Genomic DNA, 24,519 nt, shown 5'->3' with positions numbered 1-24,519 from the left:
CACGATCGTCGAGTAGACCTGAATCACTTGTCGATTTCGCGTGATATCAATCACGTTCGATCCACTGAACGAAGCAGGTAGAATGACCGTTCGTCCATCGAAGCCGAGGATCTCACGAATGTCAGGTGCATCCGTGATGTCAATCGTGTGTGGAGACTGAATCCAGATACAGCCGAACGATGAGGCATTCGTCGATATGGAGAATGTGGTATCGGTCATGGTATTGAGCAAGGCAATGATCTCACTGATCGTGTAATAACCAGCAGGGATTGTTACCTTCTCGTCATTCGAATTCGTAACATTGTTCGTCGTGTCCACATTGTTGAACATAGCCTGGGCATCCTTGGGTCGAAACAGGACAGTCATGGAAGTGATGTAAGGATTCTTGTACTTGTACGGATTGATCTAAGTGAATGAGCCGTTGGTGGGTGAGCCTTGAATAAGCATAGAGTAGTGCATGGTCTTTCTCTCTTTACCATAATATAAAGGGCAGACAATTACCACATTGGCAGAAAAAGGGCCGAAAAGGTTTTCGCGCATTTCACGTCATTTACTAACTACTTGTGGCTATTATAATTGTTTGCATTGAGAAAATCGATCTGTAAATGGTAATTCAAAATATGCTTGAAAAGCAACGCTTTCAGTTAAGAAGTCATCAAATAACAGTGAAGTTGTTTTATCAGTGATGTATATTTAGGTAACTACAATGAAACAAGTCAGAAATACAGACATTAAAATAATCAATGTTTAGAATTGAAAATAACAACCAAGTAGACATACTTCATTAAAATTGTGTAGTCTGTGATTGTGAGTAGTGAAAAACGGATATAACACCTGACATAATGTGTGATACACCAACAGATTGGGTACAGCACTTTACTATGAGACCTACTACTATACTGATTATGCAAAAGTCATTACAAATGTACAAACAATTATGAATCACTGTTTGAAAAGAAAAGAAAAGAAACAGCAATCGCTATCATATCTTATTCATAACACAAAGAAAGAAGAGAATGAAAGACAGTACAAAAAGTGTGATTATGATGAACAAGTTTATTCGTTAGGGCATAACAAGAAAATTTAGTTAGTAATGCATATATGACGTAAATCTGAAACAATAAGTATATCGAAATCAATGAACGGTTGGATGTGACCGAATTAATGTAGGAAATAGAATACAGGTATCATTGTGTTTCTTTCTAATAGGTTCGAGGTGAACAACGAACAGCGCACTTTTTCACTAACAATACAATAATAGAGTAATAATAGCTATAATAGGTGGCTATTGAATGTGAATGTATCGGTTTGAATATGGAATAGATCAGACAAAACTGATATTTGATTCATGTGATGAAGTATGTTACAGTCAGTATTAAAATGGTCTCCATAACACAATTCATATCAATCGTTTTTTACTATACTCTCTATCTATGTATCAATCCATCTGATTGTTGATTAATCTACTATAAATATTGAACGAAATAATACAAATCTTAACTACTTCCAAAATCAATAGTTTACTACATAACTCATTTCAAATAAGTATATTCTCATTCAAACCATGTAAATCGAATAAAAACAATGAATGGAATATAATGTCCTTTCTATTATCATTATTCAAATTAGTATAGATAACTATTTTTTGAGACTATCCGTTCATACACTTGATAGTCTCAATTCAATCATTCAGAATTTAGTGATTTGTCCAGTATAACACATTTTTATTTTGAACACTGAACTATACTGGATAGTATTAGTTTGGCTTTTTCATTTTTCATAAATTCTTTATTTTCATTCTTAACATCGTTACAAGAAGGATTGGAACATGCTAGCTAAACCAATCTGGGTTGTGATGATGGAAAAGAGTCAATCGATGATTGGATCCTAAATCAATGACCAAAGAATAATGGTAAGGGGTTTGGAACAAACAAAGAAACAAACAAAGTAAGCATTGAATATACAATGATCATTGAATGGATTGGAATGGAATGGAGTGATTTGTGTAGATCCAATGCTGGAATTACTCATCGATTTCGACAAGATCAGCGAGAATGGAGGAAACATCTATAAATCAAATCAAATTAATCAAACTATACTCGAAATTGATTTCGATCGAACTTTCTGGAATGAATAAGGTAGCTTGACATTTTGAAGATTTGGAATATCTAAATACTATCAATATTCAATATTCAGAAATACTTTCCAATGTCACTACACGAGGATATTGGAAACTCCATTTTACCGAAGTTATTGATGTTAGATTTGGAAGATCTACAAAGCAAATCATAACCAATCAATTCATTATTACTTCGAAGTGTCAATGAGCATGAATCAACATTTATTCCATGAAGTACACACCAACCGAGTCGAATGGATTGTAATGATGGAAGATCTACATCAATCATTTCATTCGAATTCATTCAATACTTTCAATTATTGTCGATAGGGAACCAGCGAATGCAAAATCACCTAATGTAATGGATTGTAGATTTGGAAGATCTATGCATCATTCAAATATTCAATATCATATCGATACCTCGAATCTCAAATGAACTATACAAGAAATTGCTTGAATCATTTCCAATTGTCCCAATTTGAATGGATTGTAATTGTGGTAGATTGCTCAATTCAAAGTCTCCAGCAAAATCACTGAAACTGTATTCACCAATTTGAATGGATTTCAATGATCCACAATTCAATATGTGGAATGATTTCGATTCACTATCGCCATTTTCATTTTCATTTTCCTCTTCATCATTCTTTCTCTGAGTGAATGAATTGTTTCCGATTTTGATAGATTTCAATCGATTCAATCCATCGATTTTGAATGTTTGCACTGATCCAAAGCATTCATTGCCGATTTCGATAGATCGTAGCCACTCGAATCGATTCAGATCCAATGCATTCAAATCGTTACAGCAATTCGATGAAATCGTCAAATCGGTCACTTGCAAACTCACATCGGTCCATTTTGTAGATCCAGTGACGCTGAATCGAAGAGGAGCAGGTTCTTCGCGTTTTGGAGCAGGTTCTTCGCGTTTTGGAGCAGGTTCTTCGCGTTTTGGAGCAGGAGCAGGAGCAGGAGCAGGCACAGGCATCGGAGCGGGTTTGGGTTTGGGTTTGGGTTTGGGTTTGGGTTTTGGAGTTGTGGATCGAGTGTACCATCCATCATAGAGATCTCTTCCACTCACTTCCACTCCATCTTTCCATTCCACTTCGCGAGTAGCAATCCGAGTTTCTTCATCGATCCAGTATCCTCGACCATTTCGAATAAACGATTCTTTCGATTCATCATAAATGAATTCACCCACATAAAAGGGAACTCGATTAGAGGCGGTTGTGTTATTTCCATTTCGTTTAAACTCGATCATAATGGTCCCTTCGATTTTACGGATGATCTCCACCAATTTGTTACCCTTCCATATTCCTTCCAACAACATTCTTCCCGATGTCTCATCGTATTGGATACCCCATCCTTCTCTCTCACGTCTCTCATTGAATTCTCCATGATACATCAATTTGTCACTGTCATGAGAATAGATTTCCATCCGTTTCCCGTTCACATGGTTTACTATCCGGTTGAAATTGCGGTTATCCAATATGTCATCAAATGACTGGACAAAGGAAACACAACCATTCTCAAACCTCGTGAACTCTCCGATTTGAGCTCCGTCCGCTTCTTCTTCATATATCATCTTGAGTACTCCATTCTGGAATAAGCAGACTTTCTGATCTTTCTTCAAAAGATATTCGTCTTCGTGATCCCCTTCAAAGCATTGGAGAGTGTATTTGGAGCCACCAAAAGTGATCTCCTTTTGCTCACCAAGAGTAATGTAGCCATCCAGGAGAAACTCGCCTCCCTTAAGAGTTTGCAGTCCATCTAATTTTTATCACATATTCGTTGTTCCTACTGTTAGAATCCATGATTTGGGATGTCAATTAAAAGTATTTTGATTAACAAGCTTTCCAGTTTGTTATAGTTCGTTAACTATTTATATGATGCTTTTAACAAAGCGTTGTTATATGCAATACATATCATACATAGAAAGAGCCTGCTTATTAAACAATGTGTCCCTTTTTGTGTAGGGTCGTGGAAATAGTGGTTATTGGAAAGTAATAAGAAGATGATCGTCTTACATAGTATTTGAACGGATCATATGATTTAGTAGTGAATTTGCAGTAAAATGGCTTTAATTTGTTTCATACCCCTATTTTTATTATATCATTTAAATCCTTATAATAATTACATATATATATATCTTTATTCCTTCAATTGTATAGTAGTTTACAAATTGGTATGATATCAATCCCTTTTTCCAAATGCCATTTTGCCTTTCCATTCCATCCATTGCAAGCCATAGTTTTTAATAAAGTCCCTAATCTATCCATCAGCCATAAGTGGAGTTCAAAATCATTTACAAACATCTAAAACAAACCTATCATCATCAATGTCACAAATACCAAATAATAGATAAATATCATTTAGAATTCAGAACCTTTCCGGCTATTTCATACAAAACTAACTCAAGGAATTCTCTTCATATATATACACGGTTAACAATAATACAAATAATCAAAAACTCAGAATCCTACTATGACGTGATCTATTGGGCAAGCTTATCCTAGCTTGAACACTCCATATTTCTTAGTTTTACTGTCGTTCTATTTTGCTATTAGTACAAAAAAAACAACGAATTCGACCAACATCCATATTTCTTAGTTTAACTCATTTTACATTAAAAAAATAGCTACTATGTATATGATCATTGACTTATAAAAACGAGCACGCTATTGTGATAAACAATAGAATGATGAACTCTAGTTATAACCTTACCATTTTCATTTGATTGCTCAAAATATCCTATTATGGAATTACTATTAGACTATAAGGGTGATTCACATCCGGATAAGCTTGTTGAAGATAACTCAAGCTATCAAAGGCTTCTCACAAACTAAAGCAATCCCTGTAATGCTCTCTGTTGTTATTATGATTCCATTGCACGATTCAAACACTTCTATCCCTCAAAAACCTTGATTCAACTTATTTCCTCAACAATCACTTCCTACCAACCTTCACTTCGATCACACAGATTATTCCACTTTGCCAGTTCATTCAAATGCTGAAATTAGTTCAAAATGATGCTGGGAGTTTCACACTTTTTCCTTGTTTAGGAAAGATGGATTACGAGTTCGAATGTAGTGTCCCTAATGGAGGACTGGGACCGTTTGTACACAGCATACTCCCAGATTCCCTGCATATTGATCCTAGTACTGTTCCTACTTCTCCTTCTCCATTATTGACTCAAAAAACGATATGGGCATTCGATTATAGCGCTTCCTATGACAACCATATGGAACAACTCCACTCTGAAGAGGAGGAATATGTGGAAGACTTTTCTGATGAAGATTCTGTGGATGAAATACATCCTGCCGAGGAAATTGAGGAAATTGACTCTGTAGAGCAGGAAGACGATTTCTCTGAAAGAAATCAGGGGAATTTTAATCAGTTGCTTTATAGAGTCTATACGAGTAGCATTTTCGTGGATGCTTCCCTGCTTTCAAGGAATGGAAGAAGTGGAAGAACGAATTGGGAACTTTTCCGCAGGTTTTTGCAGTTAGTAGAAGCGAACAAGAAGAGGGCTTGCGCTTCTTCAAGGTTTTTGGCTAATTTACATACTGTACGTTTTTTGAGTTGGCTGTGAAATAGAATATGTATTTCTCAGTGGATAAGTGCCCTATCTGCTTGGAAGACTTCCTTTTCAATTCCTTTTCGGCTGAGCTTCCTTGTATCTTTCACATTTGTGTGTGAGATGTAGGTGGGCATCGCTACCACACTTGCTGTATTAAGCAATGGTTGGAAATAGACATTCGGTGTCCGGTGTGTAAGATCAGTGTTGAATGATCAGGGCTTTATTCGTTTGCTTTTATGAATAACGAATTATGCTGGATTGGATTGGATTGGATGTGGTTGCGTGTCTGTGTTTTTAATCTTTTTTCACTTTCTTTGTTTTGTATTTTTGTTCTTCCTTTACTTTTGCTACTGTTTGCTGTATACCTTTATGTTATGTGACACTTTCTACGCCCTTTTCTCGTTTCTATATAGCCACTTTTCCATTCTTTTCCGAGTCTTATCTCGATAATTGCTTCGAGTGCATCATTCCACAGCCTCCTTCTGCTTCTTTGTTTTTGTTTCAACTTAATACTCTCTTATTACAATGTGATATCCTATCTACCACAGCGCATAATCTTTCTTGATTCTCGATTCTAGTTTTGTATCGATCTCTCCTTTATAAGATCATCGCTCCACATTTGATTTAACCTTTGTAAATCCAGATTAGCGGAATTCTATCTAACAAACATTATACGACTTTCCCTCTTCTTCTTCCTCTTCTTCTTTTTGCTTTATCGCATAGCGATCGCGAAATGCATTTTCAAGGGTTAATCCACGCTCCACAATTCCCGGTATTCCCCGAAATACGCTCAAAAGACATCCAATATCGCCAATAATTCTACAGTCTATCTGATGCTGCGCTCCTACCTCTCTCGCCCTGTAAGCGAAATGCTTTGTGGATCCACAGTTTCGAACCGAGAAACGAAAAACAAAGATAATTCGGAGAGAATCCGAGAGAAAATGGTCTACTCTTAGTACGCTTTGAATCCTTCTACTTGAATTTGATCGTCTGGAAGAATGGGCTTGAGCTGAGATAAGAGAACTTCGATCTTTTTGATCAGCTGGTCCATGTACGGACTTGGAGGAGGAACGGCCTCGCTCCAATCCACTGACTAATATCATCATTCATCGCACAGTTCAAACTACTTCGAGATTGCTGCAGCTCTTCTCTGCAACCGATTTGATTATCTCGGGGAACTTCTCAAACAGCTGGCTGCGGTGATCAGCGAACAGCTCGATCATTCCTTGGGAGAGTTGCATCAGCACGGGGTGCTGCTTGGAAGGAAGATACAGCACCAAAGACGTTTGAGCGACCGTCACCAGACTCATTGCTGCGCTCAGACACTGCGTTACGAGCGCGATGTGGCGAGCACTAATCCGCTTGAGAAAGCCTTGAGAAACAGCGCCCGCGTTGAGAACCAGGGAGCGAGACGAGGTGTTAAACGTCCGGAATAGTTCCAGAATTCGATGCATGACCTCAGGACCGAGTCCTTGGAAAGAACGTGCATAGAGAAGGTAATGCAGCAGCATCTTCACAAACTCCAGCATCGAATGAGTCACACAAAAGGACTGGGATCCGATCAAGAGACGCGGATGAGCGGAGATTACGTCGGTTGTTGACGTGCGAACAAGCAGCGCCGCCGTCTAGAAATCACACTCTGAAGAGATGTCGACACGTGGGTTTTCCTGCAAGTGGGTTAGTTCGTTTTGCAAGGCGCTTGGAACGAGCGCAGGCTTCCAAAGTTCCTCATGGAGAAGATTCTGCAGCATGAGTAGCTGGCTTTTGTGCAGATATTCGAGAGAATCGCGTGCCTGGTGCAAGAGAGTGTGCAGCAACAGCATTCCCTTCGTGTTGTAAATCCGTCCTGCCACGCTCACGAAGTCCATGCAATGATCCCACACCTGCTTCAACTCATCGATCTGTAGTTGCGAGTGGATCTCACTTCGCGCATCCAGCATCGTGCTGATGTGCTGCTGCATCCGACTCCACGTGCTTGTGTGGAGCGTCTGCAAATGCTGCTGCAAGGCTGTTCGTTCAGCGTCCGTGATGGCGAGAACGTCTTCCACTCCCAAAATATCATCAACAGAACTCGATTTTGTGTTGTCTTGTTTGGTGGGAATCGTGGCAAGAATGTTCAAACACACTGCTACAACGCGACGACTCCGCTGAGCAGACTTCAGGAACTGCTCGCAGAGAACGTCCAGCGTGGTTACGAAATCTTTATGGGGCAACTGGCGAAGAATGACCGGGTTTGTGAGACTTTCAGGTCCAAGACAGATGGTCATGACCGTACTCACGATCTCTTGGAGCTGCAGCTCCGCCTTCTCTTTGTATTGTTCCAGCGATTTCAGAAGCCATTTGAGATTGAGCAGCGCGTAGAAGATGGGGCGAAGACGATCTTCCAATGAATTGGATGGCTCGCGATTGGCAATTTCATTCTCACTCTCATCATCGGCTTCAGCTTCGGCTTCAGCTTCGGCTTCGGCTTCGGCTTCCTCCTTTCTTCTCTTCTTCTCCTTCTCTTTAGCTTGCTCCTCTCGCTCTCTCTTCTTTTCCTCCTCTTCATCACTTAAACACAACGTAATGAAATGGTTCGCCAGTTTCTTACAAAGCAAATCTTGCGTGCTATCCAGAATCGCCACAACGCCACTCAGCGCTTTCACACCTCCCAAATCGCCTCGAAGGAACGATTTGCACTTCTGAATGCACACAAACGACTCTTCAAATCGGTTCTGATTCAAATAACTCCGAGCTTGATTCAACGTGCTTCGGATCGATGCGATCTGATCCGTCTATCGTTCAAAGCAAATCAAAACAGCACGATCTTTTGCACCTTTCGAAGATTCTGAATACGACGTAAATAGACAGGAATTAGAAGAGGAGGAATTGTATGCCGCGACTGGATCGCTTGCATAGAGCCTCTGCAATCAAATACAAACCGTTAGCTCTACGATAAGCCATGAATCGCCTGCAAAGTTTCTGAAACATGAACTTGAAACTCCTGAAGCTGCTTGATCGCTGCGAACAGCGAGTCGGATTGAATAGAGATTTGCTCGTTCAGGCAGACCTCCACAAGGTCTAGATACCCGGTGAGCTACCAGAAGAGGTAATATATATAACTACTTTGTAACTCACTACTTTGAAATGCTCATTGGGATCCAACACAACGCTGAACATCACCGGATCTGACAAATCGAAATCGCTATCAAAGAAAATCTGGAGAATACAATAGAAACCTCAACTACCTGAGGAACAGAGTCAAAACAAATGCGCAGCTCCACTTCACAGTCGCTCACAGACTTCACCTGCTGCTGCTCATTTTTTAATTGCTTTTGGAGCTCTATATAGGATTCTTGCAGCTAAAACTAAAAAGCCCAGACACAAACGAACTTTGTTCATTCTGTTAAAATACAATTCAAAGTGATGAGCCAAAGACCGTAAACCGCTGGTATCCCTCACATATCCATACGGCTGAGTCGAAACCAATCTACAATGCTATAAGCAATCACAGAACAAGAGTCTCAATAACAGAACATACGGACGACGAGAATTGGGAGTCAGTGTTACAGATGTCAAGTTTGCATTGTCCAAATAGGCAGAATCGATCATTTTCTTTCGAATCTGAGTGGATATTTTCACACTCTGGAGGGAGAACTTCATACTCTCTACAGAGTCAAATCACTGCTCTACTAGAAAGATACCTTCCACAGGACGTGCCATTTCGAGTTTCCTGACTCTAAAGAAAGTGAAGAAAGGGATTAAGTGGTTTTGAACAAACAGGATCTAAAAAGGACTAGAGCAAGGATCAACAGCTCCGTTATCTGCATAAGGATTGCTCGCTCTTAAAGTATCTCTCCACTCCTTAGCTTTCGTACATAATTCCTCCAGTTTTAAAGTGGTTAGGTTCCTCTCCTCCATCAGACACTTTCCTTGCACCCACACATGAGTCACTCTATCATCAATCCGCTCACCAACAGCTACTGCTCTTTTCCTGTAGCGTACACAAGGTTCGAGAACAGATTATGAATCGGGAGACTTTCCAGTCGATTCATATCGATTGCGATCAAATCAGCGTGCTTCCCCACTTCGATGCTCCCTATCACGTCCTGCAATCCCAACGCTTTCGCTCCATTGAGCGTTGCCATCTCGAGTGCTGTCACGGCATCGACCGCCTTCGCGTCTCCTGCAGCGATGGGGCCGATCAAAGCCGCCGTCCGCATCTCCCCCATCATATCCAGGTTGTTATTACTGGACGCTCCGTCCGTTCCCAGACAGACGTTCACGCCTTTATCTAGCATTTTCTGGACTGGCGCGATCCCGCTTCCCAGTTTGAGATTGCTGTGGGGACAATGAACGACGGAGGCGTGGTGCTGAGCCAGCAGCTCGATGTCTTCGTCTAGGACGTGCACGCAATGGGCGCAGCAAGTGTGGTCGAGAATGCCGAGAGAAGCCATGTTCTGGATGGGCGAGCAGAGACGACTGCTCTTGTGGCAAGAAGGACAGGCATGGTTCCCAGCGATGCTGCTTTCCAGCTCATCTTTGGTTTCCTGGACGTGGATGTGCATTAGGATGCCGTGCTTTTCGCAGAGCTGCTTGATCGCCACGAGGGAAGCATCGTCGTAGAGGTAGGGAGAATGGGGAGCGATGCTGTACGTCACAAGAGGAGAGGGACGAGAGCCCTTCGATAATATCGATTCATTCTGCGTGTCAGTCAATCCATCGCAGATAGTACTGTTTTTAACGATCCCTCATTATCGCGACCCATCAGTCCGATGATTGCACGCATGCCAATTTTCTCTACTTCTTCTGCAGACTCCTCTGGGTAGTAGTACATATCATTGAAACAGGTAGTCCCACTGCGAATCATTTCTGCACAGCCCATTTGCAATCCCTATTGTTAAATCGAGTGCTGACATCTACATCTCGTATAAATCTCGGACTAATGAACATGTCTTCCATCGGCCAAATAAAGTGTTCTAGTGTTAACGACTCGAATGAATGGATACGCAACCAATCTGATAAGCTGTTATCGTCGCCATATGACTTGAATAAAAACATGGGTGTATGAGTATGAGCATTCACAAATCCGGGAAGAACAACGTGATAACCCAATTTGTACTCCGTTTTCGCCTCATACTTTTCCGACACAATCTATTGATCAGCAAGACTATCCCAAATTCACTTGTCGATCCGCAATATCTACAATGACCCCATTGTTGACAACAATCGAAGTATTTTTCAATATCGACCCACGAGGAACAATGGGAATAATCCACTTCGGAGAGAGCACTAAATCGACGACTTGTTTTCCTAACATATTCATTATGGTGAATCCAGTCTATTATAAATTAAAAAAATAGTACAATAGATGGAGTAATAATAATACTATATAAAAATAGGAAACACTTTTGAAAACGAATAATGGATTGTATGTAATCACAAATTCGCTTCAACTCTAGAGCGTCAATGGTCTAATGGTTAGGATTCTACCCTTCCAAGGTAGAGGTCCGGGTTCAATTCCCGGTTGACGCACTTTTATTTCAACAAGCAATTATCATCAATCCACAGGTATTTTCATTACATTCGAGTCATTTTTTATCTTCTGAACGGTTAGGGTTAGCACACCATCTTTATAAATGCATGAGATCGCGTCGGGGTTGGCTTGGGAGGGCAACTGAATTCTTCGTACCAACTTCCCAGTAGGACGCTCGCAATAATGGTATTTCCCCGCAGTCATGGGGATAGGCTTCCGCACACACTCCACAACGATACACGTTGGCCTTAAAGAGACGTCAATGCACTCCTTCGTAACCCCAGGAATGTCAAGACTAATAATATACTTTTCTTCATTATCTCGTATATCCAGTTTCCCAAACCCCATCACGGGCCAAATTCTCCTCTTTGACCAGTCAATTGTGGATGAAGCGGCATCTTCTTCGACTTCAAAAGGGTTTTGATCGGTTCCCGACTGACACTGATGACCAGTACTGCAGTCCTTTTGAATGCGCTTGATCATTTCCAAGGGAGCAGGCTCTGCTGCTTCTACCCTTTTTCTTGATTCGGCGGGTGCCTCTGTTGGAGCAATATACAGATAGGGAGGCGGAAAACCGACAAAATTGGGGGGAGCTTCGCCACTCGCTACCCGTCTGTTATCATTTGAGTGAAAATAACGAAATCCAGCATGGGCGGGTAACGGATGTGGAAAAGCAGAAAAGAACTCTCGAGGACATTGGTTGCTATATACACGACTGTCCGAGTTATTATAGACTGTTTGATACGGACAGAGTCGTTGTTCACAGGATGAAAACATTAAGTGATGGAAGGAAATCGAACTCCAGAGAAGTGTTCTAAGAGAATTCGTCTCTTCCGAGTTTTGTAGTTCCAATATTTGGGATTCGCACAGATTTCGAGTGGTATTGTGGAGCTATGAGAAATATTAATGTGACGAACCATTTTCTACGCATCCAACCAAACAATTCACGTCTCAATCAAACAGGCAAAAAATGATCAACTCTAAACTCTAAAATTGCATTTTCTCTGTTATATCCAAGCCACTCTCCTCCAATCGACTCCACCATCCGCCGCAGCATCTCCTCATATCGAGCCATTCCCTGGTCGGACCGAAGAGTCATCGGATACATGTTAAAGAGTCTCACAATCGCTCTCTTGTTTAGCTCGCAGCCCACCGGAGGCATAGGTCGCAAGTACAATTCTGGCGGGTACAGCTGCACGTAGGGCACTCCGTGCAGGTCCTTTTCGATCACCACTCGATGATCCAGATTCAAATAACACGCATCCGTGACTCCTTCCCAGCAGATCTCTCCCACCCCTTCATGACCCACCGTGAATCCCTCGAGACTCGCCACTTCCGCCTGCGATTTGCTCGCCATATCAAAGTGAGAAGGCACCATGTAATAGCCCGAACGGCGCAGGATTGGGAAGTAATCGTACTCCGCCTCCTTCACTTCCGGGCCTCGCGGCTGCGTCAGCTCGGAAGCGAACGTCGACTCGGGGACCTCCGCAGCAGGCTGGGTCGGAGAGACTTTCGATCGCTCAATGGAGCGGAAATAGATAGTGTTGTTCACGGGAGGCACGACGGCGGCGTTGATTCCGTCGAAAGAAGGCGGGTCGAACACAATTTCGTGGCTGTCGTGCACTGCAATGGTGCAGAAGAGAGCGCCAGGCGGAAGAGAGAGAGTGTGCAATGGAGCAGCATCGTCCAGAGTGACGCCGTTGAATTGGAGACGCCACCCTGTGAGGGAGGAAAGGTCACGAAGGATCCCTTTTGAGAGAAGCAAGTGACGGAAGGCGAGGACCGAGAGTGAAAGGGGAGTATCCACCAGAGTCGCTTCCTGGTTATGAAGCAGCACTGTTTGAATCGTCTAGAGTCCAGGAAAAATAGGACTTGTACAGGAAACTGCTGGGCATTTTCGCTCAATTCATCAAGAGAAGTGGCAACGGGCTTTAACTCTCCCAGGGAACCATAGCCAATCGTAGAAGAAGTAGATTGGTCAAAGGATCCCTCCTCAATCTTCAGAGTAGAGTGAGAAAGGTCCATCTTCATTGGCTGCTTTCGCATATAGGGAGAAACGTAGAGAGGGCTTCTCTCTGAATCAGAAGCAGACGGTTTCTTTTGAGGCTGAGATTCTGGAGCCGAACTGTAAGCAGCCGATGGGACTGCCATCATTCCAGAATCAATTATATTACGCAGAACTGTCTGAATATTTGACCTATTCCTCACTCCACCCGCAGTCGCTGATTACGCATTTGAAACTGCCTTGCCGTTGGTACCTGCACTATTAGCCATATTCAAAGAAGAATATCCTACCAGAACGGTATTCTCTGTTAAAGTCCTGCAATGACACTGGTTTCTCGCCTGACTGGCTCTATTCTATAACCTCTATTCAAAAAGTGCATACAGGAAGCATCCAGTAGCAACAGAAAAAAGAGAATGAAAATGGTTTGTTTCAAGACGGGTATTCCTTCTTGGTAGGAAAAACAGGTGTTTGTCATCATTGCGCAATTTGTTTGAAAAGTTTGTTATTGAGCTACACTGCTCATTGTCTCTTCCATCAAACGTTAAACAAGTGAAAATAAAGGATGATTCACGAGCTTTAGCTTTTGTTGTGAGGGTCAATTTCATAAGCAGGAAATAAATACAGAGTTTGGATTCCATGGGGTCCAGAATGATTCATTTTTCCACAAAATATATTTGCCACTTATCGAATGCAAGTGTAAGTAATGATACCTGCAATTTTCGATGCTTCGGTATTCATAGCATCTTCCATCTGGATAGACTTTGTCTAATCCTTTGGAGGGAACTGGGACTACGGTGAAACCGTTTTCCTTAAAGACATAAACCACATAGCTAGATTCGATGCATTAGGATGTGTCTAATGTATGTTTAGCCCTGAGTCCGTTTCCTTGAAGCAACGTCGCGATGAAAAACTGAAGGCTGCCGCTGAGAAGTATGCTGCTAACCTCGAGAAGGCCGAGCAGGTCAAGAGAGAGGCGATGGTGAAGCGCACTGAGCAGTACTACAAGGAATACGCTCAGATGGAGGCTGATCTGATTGCCCAGAGAAGAGATGCCCACAACAACGGACATCTGTTCTGTGAGGGAGAAGGCCGTCTGGCGATCGTGGTGCGTATTCGTGGTATCAACCAGTGCTCTCCGAAGGTGAAGAAGACCCTGCGTCTGCTTCGTCTGCGCCAAATCCACAACGCCGTGTTCGTGCGTCTGAACAAGGCTACGATGGAGATGCTGCGTCTGGTTGAGCCCTACATTGCCTACGGTTACCCCAACCTGAAGCTGGTGCGTTCTCTGATCTACAAGCGTGGATATGCCAAGCTGAACAAGCAGCGCGTTCCTCTGATGCTGAATGAGCAGATCGAGCAGGTGCTCGGCAAGTTCGGCATTGTGTCTGTGGAGGATCTGATCCACGAGATCTACACTGTGGGACCCCACTTCAAGGAGGCGAACAACTTCCTGTGGCCCTTCAAGCTGAACAGCCCCAACGGCGGATTCTCGAAGAAGCTGCGCCACTTCAACGAGGGAGGTGACTACGGTAACCACGAGGTGCTGATCGGCAAGCTGGTGAACAGAATGATCTAAAGATGTTTTTTGTAATCTAATAATAGCGGGTTGCATGTTTTCTGTATCAATCAAACAAGCAAACAGCAGGGAAGCAGCTTCCTTCCACCAACAGACACTGTCGCAGGAGCGTGTTGAGAACAACAGCTTACTCGCGAGAACGGCTGCGGCTGCGATCTCTCTTCTCCCTAAAAGTGAACGGAGCGTGTGAAAACTACGCGCGAGGGCTCTTCTCCTTCTCCTCCTTCTTCTCCTTCTTCTCCTCCGCTTCCTTCTACAGATGACCTCACCTCGCCACAACTACGGCAGGAGCCTTGATCTCACCGCAGTCAGCAATCACGACGGGGCTCAGAGGCTTATCTGCCGCATTGGTACGAGTATGCTCAATCTTGCGAACTACCTCCATACCCTTGATGACCTCACCGAAAACGACGTGCTTGCCATTCAGGTGAGGAGTAGGCACCGTTGTAATAAAGAACTGCGAGCCATTGGTGTTTCTTCCAGCATTCGCCATGGAAAGAAGACCCGCCTTGTTGTGCTTGTGGATAAAGTTCTCGTCGTTGAACTTCTCTCCATAAATCGACTCACCACCAGTTCCATTTCCACGAGTGAAATCTCCTCCCTGAATCATGAAGTCAGGGATCACACGGTGGAAGGTGCAGCCCTTGTAATGCAGAGGCTTTCCTCTCTTTCCCTTTCCCTTCTCTCCAGTGCAAAGCGCTCTACTGTCAACCTCTCACTGCGCAAACTACCTGAAATTCTCAGACGTCTTGGGAGTATCCTAAAATAAAGGAATGACAAGTCAAACCTACTTTGTATAAACGCATCTCAATCCGTCCAGCTAAAATCATTATTTACACTACGAAAAGATCTTACCAGGCTTTCCACCAATGGTGATATCAAAAAAGACGATAGGTCCACTCATCGCAACGATTCTATGACCCTCGATCCAGTTGGACGAGATGTCTGCCCTAGTCTCATTTCAAACACTTTTTGTTGTAATCATGGATGGTTCTTCTGAGCTCTCCGCAAGCACAGTGATCTTGAAGCGCTTCTTCCGGTCAACTGTTAGGAGCTATTTATGGGTGCTTCTCCTGGTTGTCCAATTTCTGGTACTATCCAATTTCTTGAACCGCTTCCATCTGTCGATGTGGAAGTTGCTGTGGAAAAGTGTTTTTTACTCCGTACTGCTGAGTTTACTGAATGTTGCGACTTTCGTCTGGGATTGATTGTAGACAGTAAACCAAGCTTACGTGAATTCTATTTTTATCATACAACCGTTCGTGCGCGTGAGTCTGTGGGATAGATGCAAGGAATATGTGCACGTGAGGCATTTTATGTATTGGGCACTCTTTCCTCTGCAGTATGTCATGTTCTATTTGATCGAAAGCCTCTGGAAGCATTGTTCGTTGGTTTGGTGAGATTTCTGCTTAGCTGTAATGCGCTAGGATTACCACAACTATGAAGAATGGGTTGATCGCTGTATTTGTTCATCGGCTTGTGTATTACATTTACATGTGGAAAAACGACGTAACCCCTTTGTAAGTCTATGCCTGATACAAAGAGATTTGACTACACCCCCGCATTCTCTGTTCCTCGCCATGAGAATTCCATTCGCCGTTGTGTGCTCGATTCAGCGTCGATTTCGCTCCTTTCCACACTTATCTTACTTTGTTTATTCATCTTCACTCGCCGTTTCCTTCCCTTCTTCTTCTTCTTCTTCACCACGCCCACTCTCTTCTTGCTCCTCTTCTTCCACTCCCTTCTCCAATCGATTCCAGAGCATTTCATTCACCACGTCCTCAACACCGATCTTTCCCTATCCGAGCTCAACGTTCCTCCCCGTTCTCCGCTCCCCATGAGCGCTCTGCTTCGCTCGCTCGCCTCTTCGCTCGCCGCGCCGATCTCGATCCGCTCCCGAAGCGACACGGGCTCCAATCCCCTCGAAGACTCTTTTTACTTGCTACATTCGATCACGAAATCGATCCACGTGCTGTCGTGTCACTCCTGCGATCTGATCGGATAGAGAGAAATCGGAGTGGATGAACGGATGGAAGCGCGTGTATCACTCTCTCCAATCGAAATACGCGGACGTGATGCAGAGCGTGGAGACGTGCGCGTGCGGAGAGGAGCTAAGCGATAGAAGCCAGTTTCTGACGCTCGATCGCCCCGCGATCACGAATAAAACCAAGCTCTTCGCTCACTTGCAGTGGAAATCGCTCGTTCATTTCCTCGAAATCGCCGATGTCTCGGAGATCCGCGCCTTCGTGTACGACCCCTCGCTTCTCCCGCTCGCCCATTTGAACTGGGCCGCGCTGCCCGTCGTGTTGAACACCACGCTGCAGCTGCAGGTCGCGAATCAAAAGTTCCAGGCGGAGCTTCCGCGATCGTTGAAAAACCCGAAACGATACACCAACGTAGAAATGGATGAAAGATGGCACGCAGATTTGTTTTGGAGATCTGCGACGAACGGTGTACGCTGTGAAGGCGATGACGCTGATTGCTGCACGATGCGACCCTGTGAATATTTTGTTCGAGGATGTAGTGTTTGTTTGGCTGCTTGCCGTGTTGTCGCTGTATGACGCCATCCGAAAGTGGGACTCGGAGCGCGTGATGAATTGTAGGACAGAGCAGCAGTTTGGAGGGGAGGAGGACGTGAAGGTCTTGTTGTCAGGTAGTTTTGGAGGCAAGCGGTGAGAGGTAGTGATCGATGACTTTTTCTATCAGGTGTTGAACAATGGAAGGATTTGTTTCGATCACTTTTCGGTTCCCCAGGAGTATTATGGTATTTTCATGCACTTTCGCGAGTAGAGTGTTTTGGACTTGTTATTTATTCACTGTTGTGTTGTTTGTTTGACTCCCTTCCACCGCGCAGTTTTTTGCTGACTGTACAACACCCTTTGAAGTAGAGAGGCTTTTAAATAGTATGAAAAGTGTGCGGAATAATCTCTCAAAGTTCTACGACGGCGATAAACGAGTGATTTGAAAAAGATGTGTTCTAGAAAGATGCCTGTCAAATCGTTACATAATTCATTCCAAAAATCGGGATTATTTTTAATGAAGAAACTATCACAAAATATTATTGCAAAGGAATGGAAGTAGAAAATAATCATTCAAATCCTGGAAATGATCCGAATCCTCCTCTGAAGAAGAAGAGATCCCCTTATAGACTGTTAGTTGATGATGCAGTGAGTGAAGACCAAAATGACAACTCTACGATTGGATTAAATGCAGACAAAATTGCAGAGTTGGGTTTGTTCAAGGGAGACGTGGTGTCCATTCGCGTGATCTGTTTAATCAGTTTTTGACGGATAGGGAAAGCGTGGAAAATCGACAGTTGCTGTTGTGGTTGAAGTGGATTGCGACTTTGGCTGTATCCTTATGAACAAGGTTGTGTTAGTTAACAGGGTTTATGAGTAGGTCATTCGAAAGAATCTGGCCGTTCGTCTGGGAGATTTAGTCACAGTCAAAGCGATTGACAACCTGCCAAACGGTGAGAAGGTTGTCATTTTTGTAATGTGTCATTCTTAGATCAGCGTTCTTCCTTTTGATGATACGTTAGAAGGAGTTACTGGAAACCTCTTCGAAGTATATCTGAAGCCCTACTTTGTGGATTCCTACCGTCCTATCAAGCTGGGCGATACTTTTATTGTTCGTGAGGCAATGCACCCCGTGGAGTTCAAAGTGGTGGACATGGAGCCTGGAACCGAGTGCGTGGTGTGTCCGGAAACGGAGATCTACTGCGATGGCGAGCCTCTCAAGCGTGAGGACGAAGAGCGTCTAGACGACGTCGGCTACGACGATGTCGGCGGATGCCGTCGTCAGATGGAGCAGATCCGAGAGATGATCGAGCTGCCGCTGCGTCACCCGCAGCTTTTCAAGACGCTGGGCGTGAAGCCTCCGCGTGGCGTGCTTCTCTACGGTCCTCCGGGCTCTGGCAAGACGCTGCTGGCGCGTGCCGTGGCGAACGAGACGGGCGCGTTCTTCTTCCTGATCAACGGCCCCGAGATCATGTCGAAGATGGCCGGCGAGAGCGAGAGCAATCTGCGCAAGGCGTTCGAAGAAGCCGAGAAGAACGCGCCGTCGATCATCTTCATCGACGAGATCGACTCGATCGCGCCGAAGCGAGAGAAGATCAACGGAGAGGTGGAGAAGCGCGTGGTCTCGCAGCTGCTCACGCTGATGGACGGAATCAAGCAGCGATCGAACGTCGTGGTGATCGGAGCCACCAATCGGCCCAACGTGATCGACCCCGCGCTGCGTCGATTCGGTCGATTCGACCGGGAGATCGATATTGGCGTGCCCGACGAGGCCGGCCGTCTCGAGATTCTCCGCATCCACTCGAAGAACATGAAGCTGGACGCCTCGGTGGACCCGGAGGCCATCGCGAAGGAGACGCACGGCTTTGTGGGCGCGGATATCGCCGCGCTGTGCACGGAAGCGGCGATGCAGTGCATTCGCGAGAAGATGGACTACATCGACATGGACGACGACTCGATCGACGCGGAGGTCCTCGCCTCGCTCAGCGTCACGCAGGACCACTTCCGCTACGCGCTGGGCAAGGCGAACCCCGCCTCGCTGCGCGAGACGGTCGTGGAGGTCCCGACGACCACGTGGGAGGACATCGGCGGTCTGGAGGAGGTCAAGCAGGAGCTCAAGGAGATGGTGCAGTACCCCGTGGAGTACCCCGAGATGTTCGAGAAGTACGGCATGGACCCCACGCGCGGCGTGCTGTTCTACGGCCCTCCTGGCTGCGGAAAGACGCTGATGGCGAAGGCGGTCGCCAACGAGTGCCAGTCGAACTTCATCTCGATCAAGGGCCCCGAGCTGCTCACGATGTGGTTCGGAGAATCCGAGGCCAACGTGCGCGACGTGTTCGAGAAGGCGCGCAGCGCGGCGCCGTGCATTCTCTTCTTCGATGAGCTGGACTCGATCGCGCGCTCGCGCGCGCAGAGCGTGGGCGACAGCGGCGCGGGCGACCGCGTGATGAACCAGCTGCTCACGGAGATGGACGGCATGCAGTCCAAGAAGTCGGTGTTCATTATCGGAGCCACCAACCGCCCCGACATCATCGACACCGCGCTGATGCGTCCGGGCCGTCTGGACCAGCTCATCTTCATCCCGATGCCCGACTTCGCGAGCCGTGTGTCCATTCTCAAGGCCTCGCTGCGGAAGTCCCCGATCGCTCCGGACGTGGATCTGAACGTGATCGCGCAGGCGACGGACAAGTACAGCGGAGCCGATCTCGCGGAGATCTGCCAGCGAGCGGTCAAGTACGCGATTCGCGACCGCATTGAGCTGACGGTGCAGCGGCAGATGGCGCGCGAGAAGATGCTGGAGAGCGGCCTGACGGAGGATCAGATCCCCGAGGAGGATCCTGTGCCGTATGTGACGCGCAAGCACTTTGAGATGGCCGTACGCGAGTCTCGTCGTTCTGTTTCGGATGCTGATTTGCTCAAGTACGAGTCGTTCTCGCAGAAGATGAAGCAGCAGCGCGGAAACATGGGAAGCGGAGTGGCGAACTTCTCGTTCGGCGACGCGCAGAACATTAACGCGCCCGCGGACGATCTGGACGGACTGTATGACGATGTGCCTGCGCGCAACCCTGTCCATCCGCCCAACAATCGCGCTGCGACTTCGCAGGGCCAGACCCAGCCTCAGCCTCCCGCACCGGAGAGCGGACGAGGAGATGAGGACTTTGAAGATTTATATGATTAAGGAGAGTGTTTGTTCGAAAACAGGGATAGTGGGTACGTTTTGAGTGGGTAGACTGACTATCCGATGATTGGGTGGAGGAGGATCGCTTCACGCCCCCAGGCTTCGGACTTGTTGACGTTGAGGCTGGCGGGGATGGTGGAGTTTGGGAATTGCCCAAATTGGATGTGGATTGGGAATTGCCCAAATTGGATGTGGACTGGGAATTGCCCAAATTGGATGTGGATTGGGAATTGCCCAAATTGGATGAAGACTGAGAATTCTCATCGGCAGCCCGGGCATTTCCGGTATGATCAACTACGGTCTGGGCATTTCCGGCATTGTTCAGTAACTGCTGTATCTGCGAGACCAATAACGGCACGAGCTCTTCGGTCGTCCCGTGGTTCGGATTGCCCCGGCTGTCCTGCGGCATGGACAACCGAATCACGATATCGACATTGGTGGAGACCGCTTCGTCCTCCGCCCCGTGCCCATTCGCATGGCTCCCTTCGCCCTCGCTCTCGTTCTCTCTTCTCACTGCATCGTCTCCTTGAGAAAAAGAAAGAAAAGGGGCCGGAGTGGGGTGTGCGGCATTTTCTTCGGAGGAAGACACAGTAGTAGTCGTAGCAGTAGTAGAAGAGGGAGCGGCAAGAGTGGCAGTGGGGAGATAAAAGTAAAAAACACGAGCGAATTGGAGTAAGCGGTGACTCATTAGAGCGCGAGAAGAAAAGAAGCGAGACAGCTGGTTTATCTAGATGAGACGCATGGAGTAGAGATACTAGGTCGGGAGAAAGAGCGTCTTCTTCATTCGACGACTAGAAATGAAAGAAGAGGACAAACACATGTACATTTAATCGATGCTCCAAAGCTTCGCGCACAACAGATAGGCTCTCCAGGCTCCCTGTAAGATAGGGAATGATGCTCTGGAATTGTTGAGAATATTGACGAGATAATTGCGTGTCGGGGGTCTGATTAGGTGTTTGCAGCATCAAAATGGTATCTCTGTATATTTCTTGATATCGCTGAAATTCCCGCTCTCTAAAAGTTAATCCAAAGCACAGAAAAAAATAAATACAGTGTCTGAAGAGCCGACTGAACGGTGAATGCTCTTTGGTTTGGTTGATGAGGTTGCTGATTTCCAGCTGCCTGTCGAGGTTGCTGATTTCCAGCTGCCTGCCGAGGTTGCTGATTTCCAGCCGCTATCGATCACGGAACTATTCAAAATCAAACGTCGCTCAACGTGCTCTCTCTTTACTAATAAAACAGTATCTCCGTTTGTAATATTACAGTTTGAAATAGTTTGATTATCCACTAATTGTCTTCCACGAAAAAGAAGTACAATGGAGTTGATTTCGATCTCTAAATATAATAAGTAAGATACAAGCCTCACGAAAACGTTCACTAGCGAGTTGACGGAGCTTAAGAATATTATCACTTCGATCTAGTTCAAAACTCTCGTTTCTATCTTCTATCGAACGAACATTGATTCTGATATTCTCTCCTGAATCCATAAACCCACTTAGTGTAATCAAAAACAAAACTTTTAATTCCTAACAAACGTGCTTAATTTAGAAAACTGATAACCAATTGAAATGGTTAAAATATTGCCATTCTTATATGGGGCTGTAGCTGGATATCTGATCTGGAGGTTCTGTAAATTGATTTGGGATACAAGCGACCCATACAAAAGCCTCAAGGATAAGGAGATATCAGTGGGTGTTCGCGCTCTCTTTTATTCATAGTTGGATGACGAGACACAGCAAGAAGGTGATGACGGAGTTTTTGGTACAAATTCGGCTTCGGTATGTGGTGTGGATTCAGTGTCACAGTAGAACCTTCTGCACTTGACTCAATTCGAAAATGAGTCAGAAACCAACGAAAACAAGCACGACTTTACTATTCGTTCATCACATGCATACGACTTTTCAGACGAAGAAGAGGTTCATTCCCACAGGAGTCTTTTAAAGAATGGCAGCAATCCGGAAAATGGCAACGATATTGCTCCGCAACTGGTTGAATTCGATAATTTCATGTCTTAACGTAACGAATTTGTATAGTAAACAGTTTGTTAAATATGCTACATGGAATGGGCTTTTTTTTGATGCCTCTTTAAGTCACAGGCATAACCAAACTGCTTTAGACAAATTGAACACATAAACGGCCTAGAATGCGCCAGTTCATGGAGATGAAGAGTATTCTTCGAGTTAAACTGCTTCCCGCAACCTTCGAACGAGCACATATACGGCTTAATTCCCTCGTGCCTTGTAATTTCGTGTTCTTTCAGCTACACCTCACAACACATCAAATCATCTACAAGATAGGGATAAGCGAACGACTTCGAGCATTTCGAACAGACATAGCGATGATTCACGCCATGCCTCGTCATATGCTGTCGCAAAAGCCATGGCTTCGCGAACGCCTTTCCGCAAATGGTGCAAATGTTGTCTTTAATCATGGTATGCGCGAGATTAATGTGTGTATTCAGCGCCGATTTCGTTCGAAAACACTTCCTACAATTCGCGTGCGGGCATTCAAAAGGCTTCGAGTCCGAGTGCGTGTTCATGTGAAGATTGAGCGAGTATCGCGAACTAAACGCCTTGCTGCACGTCGGACAAACGAACGACTTCTTCATCGAAACCACCAGCGTCTTGTATTCCTCCAGAAGCGACGGAATCTGCGAGATCGTGAGGCTTACCAAATCTTCCTGGGACGCGGAGTCGTTGAGCAGCGTCCCTTTCTAGAGGAAACACGTGGAACTAGAACGACTTCCGAGTGGAAATGAGACTTGCGAAGCTCCGAGAGTTCTTTGAGAAGCAGAGGGATCTCGGAGTAGGTCAGACTCTCGAAGGAACGGTTTGTAAACGAGAGCTTGCTTCCCTTGAGAGAAGCCGGCTTCTCCACGGGGTTGAGCTGGATGGAGGAGACATCGGGAATTGGCATTCCACTATCAACTGCGTGGGACACATTTGTTGTGGCTGTCAAAATCCCTCCCACAGAGACACTGGATGGATAGGGTTGTTGCAAAGGAACGCTGTTCTTGTCCAAAATGTGGTCTGAATTATGAACATACACAGGAGATAGAGTTTCTTGTGGTTGCTACAGTCCAACAAAAACATAAAAAACACATCGATGGAGCCAACGATGTTTTGAGGTAACGACACAGTAGAGTAAAAGTTGCGGTCTATGTTTCACATTGAATAACAGAGATTACTGCTCAAAGGCATGTCCGAAGTAACGGGCAGATTTACGTACCCGATGCTACTAGATGCAGGAAAGTTCTGGTCTAGAGCTATTCCATCATATAAAAAGAGTGTAACTACGAAGATCGGGCAAGTCCGCTCGTGCTGGTCCTGATATATCGCTCCCCACTTCATTTGGTATAAGCTGTGATTCAAAACCTTGAATCATGCTCATCTTTGAAACGGAGATAGAGGATGACCAATTTTGCTTCGATTTCTGCCAAAAAACGTTACTCTTAGATTTATAATATTTGTATACTGTCATGATTGAAGGATTTGTACACTTGCAAAGAGTAACTCAGTACTCAACAACATGGCGAAATTGTTGGATGCGAATAGATGAGCGTAGTATCCACATTTATTACAGACCAAATAGTCCTCCTAAATGTGTAAAGGCGTCTCGAGTTTCTATTTCTTTTATTAACGTAACCGGTAGGTAGTGTCACTGACAAATTGTAAAAGTGCCCAAAAGAGTGTTTCTCCCGACTCCAACGAGTTTGTTCTAACGATTGAGTGTAATGGATCCGATCCTGTGGTAGTCAAGTCTGAAGATGGCAACGTACCTTTATTATTATGGCTTGACGGTAGTTGATCGACTCGTTTGAATCTGCAGTGAAAGGACGATCAGTATCCTTCGTTTTGTTGTTCGATGTAGACTTCTTCTCCGGCCCCTAAGCGAGAACAACCGAAAGAAGTTTCTCCGTCCACCAAGTCATCGAAGCCCCAGTTTAGCTCCCTTGCGAGCACTTCGCCCAAGACGACTTCAGTTAAATCCACTGTTTCAAAAACTTCTCCATCTTCGTCTTCTGTTTCAAAGC

At 45.0% G+C, this 24,519-nt stretch overlaps 13 protein-coding genes; 3 read left to right on the top strand and 10 right to left on the bottom strand.

The window, feature by feature from the left end:
- Positions 1 to 1,948: 1,948 nt before the first annotated feature.
- Positions 1,949 to 3,927, bottom strand: GSBLH_T00002938001 (uncharacterized protein; the record flags this gene model as incomplete). XM_013041571.1 has 7 exons in its annotated part: positions 1,949 to 2,067; positions 2,100 to 2,168; positions 2,203 to 2,274; positions 2,312 to 2,395; positions 2,431 to 2,502; positions 2,540 to 3,883; positions 3,915 to 3,927. 7 exons carry the CDS (start codon positions 3,925 to 3,927, stop codon positions 2,024 to 2,026), a joined length of 1,698 nt encoding a protein of 565 aa, XP_012897025.1. The 3' UTR covers positions 1,949 to 2,023.
- Positions 3,928 to 6,365: 2,438 nt separating this feature from the next.
- GSBLH_T00002937001 (uncharacterized protein) lies at positions 6,366 to 6,796 on the bottom strand (the record flags this gene model as incomplete). XM_013041570.1 has 2 exons in its annotated part: positions 6,366 to 6,512; positions 6,542 to 6,796. 2 exons carry the CDS (start codon positions 6,794 to 6,796, stop codon positions 6,435 to 6,437), a joined length of 333 nt encoding a protein of 110 aa, XP_012897024.1. The 3' UTR covers positions 6,366 to 6,434.
- A 15-nt stretch (positions 6,797 to 6,811) lies between these two features.
- Positions 6,812 to 7,960, bottom strand: GSBLH_T00007099001 (uncharacterized protein; the record flags this gene model as incomplete). Its single annotated transcript, XM_013041569.1, has 2 exons — positions 6,812 to 7,318; positions 7,349 to 7,960. 2 exons carry the CDS (start codon positions 7,958 to 7,960, stop codon positions 6,812 to 6,814), a joined length of 1,119 nt encoding a protein of 372 aa, XP_012897023.1.
- A 524-nt stretch (positions 7,961 to 8,484) lies between these two features.
- Positions 8,485 to 9,395, bottom strand: GSBLH_T00007098001 (uncharacterized protein; the record flags this gene model as incomplete). Its single annotated transcript, XM_013041568.1, has 7 exons — positions 8,485 to 8,596; positions 8,627 to 8,769; positions 8,814 to 8,891; positions 8,921 to 9,034; positions 9,135 to 9,162; positions 9,214 to 9,340; positions 9,377 to 9,395. 7 exons carry the CDS (start codon positions 9,393 to 9,395, stop codon positions 8,485 to 8,487), a joined length of 621 nt encoding a protein of 206 aa, XP_012897022.1.
- A 63-nt stretch (positions 9,396 to 9,458) lies between these two features.
- Positions 9,459 to 10,240, bottom strand: GSBLH_T00002936001 (uncharacterized protein; the record flags this gene model as incomplete). The annotated part of the gene is made up of 2 exons (XM_013041567.1): positions 9,459 to 9,627; positions 9,657 to 10,240. 2 exons carry the CDS (start codon positions 10,238 to 10,240, stop codon positions 9,459 to 9,461), a joined length of 753 nt encoding a protein of 250 aa, XP_012897021.1.
- A 146-nt stretch (positions 10,241 to 10,386) lies between these two features.
- On the bottom strand, positions 10,387 to 10,992 carry GSBLH_T00002935001 (uncharacterized protein; the record flags this gene model as incomplete). Its single annotated transcript, XM_013041566.1, has 4 exons — positions 10,387 to 10,566; positions 10,596 to 10,651; positions 10,682 to 10,826; positions 10,858 to 10,992. The coding sequence occupies 4 exons, from the start codon at positions 10,990 to 10,992 to the stop codon at positions 10,387 to 10,389; spliced, it is 516 nt and encodes a 171-aa protein (XP_012897020.1).
- A 240-nt stretch (positions 10,993 to 11,232) lies between these two features.
- On the bottom strand, positions 11,233 to 12,128 carry GSBLH_T00006539001 (uncharacterized protein; the record flags this gene model as incomplete). Its single annotated transcript, XM_013041565.1, has 2 exons — positions 11,233 to 12,099; positions 12,126 to 12,128. The coding sequence occupies 2 exons, from the start codon at positions 12,126 to 12,128 to the stop codon at positions 11,233 to 11,235; spliced, it is 870 nt and encodes a 289-aa protein (XP_012897019.1).
- Positions 12,129 to 12,163: 35 nt separating this feature from the next.
- On the bottom strand, positions 12,164 to 13,233 carry GSBLH_T00002934001 (uncharacterized protein; the record flags this gene model as incomplete). Its single annotated transcript, XM_013041564.1, has 2 exons — positions 12,164 to 13,057; positions 13,087 to 13,233. 2 exons carry the CDS (start codon positions 13,231 to 13,233, stop codon positions 12,164 to 12,166), a joined length of 1,041 nt encoding a protein of 346 aa, XP_012897018.1.
- A 616-nt stretch (positions 13,234 to 13,849) lies between these two features.
- GSBLH_T00002933001 (uncharacterized protein) lies at positions 13,850 to 14,011 on the top strand (the record flags this gene model as incomplete). Its single annotated transcript, XM_013041563.1, has 1 exon — positions 13,850 to 14,011. The coding sequence occupies one exon, from the start codon at positions 13,850 to 13,852 to the stop codon at positions 14,009 to 14,011; it is 162 nt and encodes a 53-aa protein (XP_012897017.1).
- A 64-nt stretch (positions 14,012 to 14,075) lies between these two features.
- Positions 14,076 to 14,820, top strand: GSBLH_T00002932001 (uncharacterized protein; the record flags this gene model as incomplete). XM_013041562.1 has 2 exons in its annotated part: positions 14,076 to 14,225; positions 14,256 to 14,820. 2 exons carry the CDS (start codon positions 14,076 to 14,078, stop codon positions 14,787 to 14,789), a joined length of 684 nt encoding a protein of 227 aa, XP_012897016.1. The 3' UTR covers positions 14,790 to 14,820.
- A 30-nt stretch (positions 14,821 to 14,850) lies between these two features.
- GSBLH_T00002931001 (uncharacterized protein) lies at positions 14,851 to 15,693 on the bottom strand (the record flags this gene model as incomplete). XM_013041561.1 has 6 exons in its annotated part: positions 14,851 to 14,956; positions 14,987 to 15,042; positions 15,073 to 15,490; positions 15,521 to 15,549; positions 15,581 to 15,609; positions 15,645 to 15,693. The coding sequence occupies 6 exons, from the start codon at positions 15,691 to 15,693 to the stop codon at positions 14,917 to 14,919; spliced, it is 621 nt and encodes a 206-aa protein (XP_012897015.1). The 3' UTR covers positions 14,851 to 14,916.
- A 2,167-nt stretch (positions 15,694 to 17,860) lies between these two features.
- Positions 17,861 to 20,486, top strand: GSBLH_T00002930001 (uncharacterized protein; the record flags this gene model as incomplete). The annotated part of the gene is made up of 4 exons (XM_013041560.1): positions 17,861 to 18,052; positions 18,084 to 18,158; positions 18,189 to 18,269; positions 18,300 to 20,486. 4 exons carry the CDS (start codon positions 17,861 to 17,863, stop codon positions 20,484 to 20,486), a joined length of 2,535 nt encoding a protein of 844 aa, XP_012897014.1.
- Positions 20,487 to 22,539: 2,053 nt separating this feature from the next.
- On the bottom strand, positions 22,540 to 23,966 carry GSBLH_T00006538001 (uncharacterized protein; the record flags this gene model as incomplete). Its single annotated transcript, XM_013041559.1, is given in 6 exon segments — positions 22,540 to 22,746; positions 22,777 to 23,195; positions 23,213 to 23,558; positions 23,603 to 23,643; positions 23,674 to 23,745; positions 23,783 to 23,966. 6 exon segments carry the CDS (start codon positions 23,964 to 23,966, stop codon positions 22,540 to 22,542), a joined length of 1,269 nt encoding a protein of 422 aa, XP_012897013.1.
- Positions 23,967 to 24,519: the final 553 nt, after the last annotated feature.

The sequence above is a fragment of the Blastocystis hominis genome (genome assembly GCF_000151665.1).
Source record: "Blastocystis hominis, Singapore isolate B (sub-type 7) whole genome shotgun sequence assembly, scaffold_22".
In the NCBI taxonomy this organism is placed as follows: domain Eukaryota; class Bigyra; order Opalinata; family Blastocystidae; genus Blastocystis; species Blastocystis hominis.
This window is presented reverse-complemented; position numbering and strand designations above follow the sequence as displayed.